Source organism: Solanum dulcamara, chromosome 2, assembly GCF_947179165.1.
Source record: "Solanum dulcamara chromosome 2, daSolDulc1.2, whole genome shotgun sequence".
NCBI classification, from domain to species: Eukaryota; Viridiplantae; Streptophyta; class Magnoliopsida; order Solanales; family Solanaceae; genus Solanum; species Solanum dulcamara.
In genome coordinates, this window is record NC_077238.1 from 6150680 (window position 1) to 6153858 (window position 3179).

The 3179-nt window shown below is 32.5% G+C and overlaps 1 protein-coding gene across 1 annotated transcript; it reads left to right on the forward strand.

Annotated features, from left to right (window-relative positions):
- Positions 1–1549: 1549 nt before the first annotated feature.
- On the forward strand, positions 1550–3179 carry LOC129880118 (zeatin O-glucosyltransferase-like). The gene has a single exon (XM_055954004.1). It carries the CDS (start codon positions 1575–1577, stop codon positions 2940–2942), a length of 1368 nt encoding a protein of 455 aa, XP_055809979.1. The 5' UTR covers positions 1550–1574; the 3' UTR covers positions 2943–3179.

Consider the following 3179-nt stretch of genomic DNA (forward strand, 5'->3'; position numbering starts at 1 on the left):
TATAGTAAGGCTTGAAGTAAATTTTATTTTAGATAAAATTACGTGAAAATTCAAACATTTAATGGTTATCATGTATTTAAATTATAGTTTCTATTAATTATTAAAAACGGCTACAGTTTAATTAATTCTGCTATTTAATTTATATATTTCAGTTCCTACTTGTATAAATTTGTATATGCTTACCCTAGCTATTTGTATAAGTTTTGAAAAATTATTATATACTTACCATGTTTGTATATTGACAAGCGAAATATATAAACAGAGTGCTGGAAAATTCCTAAATGTATAAATACATAATTTGAATATATTTACTTCGTTTGTATATTGGCAAATTGACAAGCGAAATATAAAAACAAAAATACCCCTAATAAATAAAATTATAACTATGAAGCATAATTAAAATATTTATAATAGTTATTTATGAAATTTGCTCTTTATTAATAACTTATTACTCCTTCCATCTATTTTTTTATTCGTAAATTAAATATTGATAAGTAAAAGGAAACGAAATGATTAATTTTATTGAAATTGGAATTGATGAGCTAGCTGTCTTGCTGTGTATTGGCCCTATGTAATTAATTCAAGCCCACCATAAATAAAAAATGGTGCTTTTGGAGAATCTTTACAGACGATCACATGTTGTTGGAATTATTATATCATTAATTGATGTTGTGATTTTGAAATTCAAATTGGACCACATGAATTAAAATAAAGTAAAAGAAAGAAAAAAAATCATTTTCATATAGATAATCGCATAATTAGAATTGTCAAAATGGACTGGTCTAATTTAATTCAATTCAACCTTAAAGGACTAACGAGTTAAATAAATTAGGATGAACTAATCCTTTTAATTAAAGGGTCTATAAAATAACAGTTCAATCAAGTCCTAAGCGGGCTACAAATTGAGACGGATTGACCCTTCAATCAAAAGATGAACAATATTAGCCTCTTAGAAATACTATCGAACATTGATCAACATAATACCAATACGTCAAAAATTCACATGTCCATGAGTTTCAACACACTTTAGTGGAATACTTATAAAACAATAGAATAAGCAAAATACAACAGTCAACAATCATAAGATTCATCATAACATAGATTACATGATCATTTTTTAATAAACTAAACATAAAAGTAAAAGAGCTTAAAGATTTATAATTATAATAACTTCAATTGTCCTGAAAATATGGCAAAATAAAACACTATTTAAAATATATATAATAAATATTTTTAAAATTCACGACTGATGGACTGGCCTTTGAGGCTCGCGAGTTGAGCCTATGAGGCTAGCGGGCCAAATAAGGATGGACTAAAAAGCTTCAGTCTTAAATGGACTGAAAAAATTTAACCCGATTTTAACAGCTCAATTCACGGATTGAGTTAGACCGATCTCACGAATCAAACCCATTTTAACAGCTCCACTTATGATCAATTAATATATTTAAGTTTGTAGCTAGTTTGATGGACTTGGCAAAATATTATATTTAGACGCTCGTTGAATTGAAAAATTAGACTAGAGAGATATTAGATTAGTGTTATTATCATCATTCTATCGGCCACTCACATTTCCAATGGCATCCAACTCCAACTCTGATGTGGTAGTAGTAATGGTGCCCTTCCCTGAATATGGCCACCAAATCCCTCTTCTCCGTCTTTCTCAACTCATCTCTTCCTACAATATACCAGTTCATTATATGAGTATCGGTGCACGAAATCAAGAACTGAAACAACGTCAACAAAACCAACAACAATTCCCCAAAATACAATTTCATAACCTTTCAATAACATCAAAAGAGAATGCAGATGAAGAGGATTATCTATCTTACTTGGAATCCTTGCTACAAATAGGCGAGCCTCTTCGCGCGATTTGTCACAGCAATAATGGTAAAAGAGTGGTCATTATTCATGACGCTATGATGCAATATGTTGTTGAAACTGTGTATACAATATCACACGTTGAAACATACTTTTTCCATGCCGTCTCTGCTTTCACTACTTACTCAATGCTCCAACAAATTAGAGAGGACGAAGACGAAGAAAATGAAGAAAACAGCAAATACAATGATGTCTTGTTCTCAAGTTTGCAAGCTCATGTTCCTTCTATTGAGAGTTGTTTCAAGCCTGGAATGGGGGAATTCACGAAATTGCTACGAGATTGTAAGTTCAAATCTGGAGAAATTTTGAATACTTGTAGAGAAATTGAAGAGCCTTACCTTGATGCGCTCTGTAAACAGAGTGATACTCCATTTTGGGGTCTTGGTCCGTTTAATCCCGTCAATATCGTTCAAGACACTGGTAAAATCCACAGATGTATTGAATGGCTTGATAAACAACCAGTTAATTCTGTCATATTCGTTTCGTTTGGAACTGCAAACGATTTCTCAATTGAACAAATTCATGAGATTGCAATTGGTCTCGAGAGATCTGAGCAAAAATTCATCTGGGTTTTGAGAGGAAAAGATAAAAAGGGGGAAAATCTTACAAGTGAAATTCAGGAGATTGAGCTACCAAATGGGTTCGAAGAAAGAGTAAAAGAAAGAGGAATCATCGCAAGAGAATGGGTACCTCAATTGGAAATTCTAGCACATCCTTCTACTGGTGGTTATTTTTTCCATTCAGGATGGAATTCCTTCTTGGAGAGCGCAACTATGGGTGTACCTATGGCAACTTGGCCATTGAATTCGGATAATCCTTACAACGATGTGCTTATAACGAAGGTGTTGAGAATTGGCTTAGTGGTAAGAGATTGGGCACACAAAGATGAATTGATGAAATCAGATAAAATTGAAATTGGTGTGAGAACTTTGATGAATTCACCGGAAGGAGAAGAGATGAGGCAGAGAGCTGTAGAGTTGAGCAAAGCTATTAAGATGTCCGTCGGAGATGGTGGATCCCAAAAGAAGCAGATGGATTCTTTCATTGCTCATATCACAAGATGATTAATGACGGAGTTGAGGGGTTGATTTGTCGTATAATTACTTAGAATAAATTTCTTTAGCAACTTAGATTTGGTTATTTTCGTTTTTAAAATTACGTTATTGTTATTATCGTCCTTTTAAGTCTTGAGTGAAGTGGGTGTTGAGAATAGATATTATCTTTGTGATGAGTTTGTTCAAGTCTCTATTAAAGCACAACACTTCCACCTAATAAAACAAGCGAGTATTTTCTTTTTTTAA

Coding starts and splice junctions, on each gene's coding strand:
- LOC129880118 (XM_055954004.1), top strand. CDS start 1,575: ATGGCATCCAACTCCAACTCTGATGTGGTAGTAGTAATGGTGCCCTTC.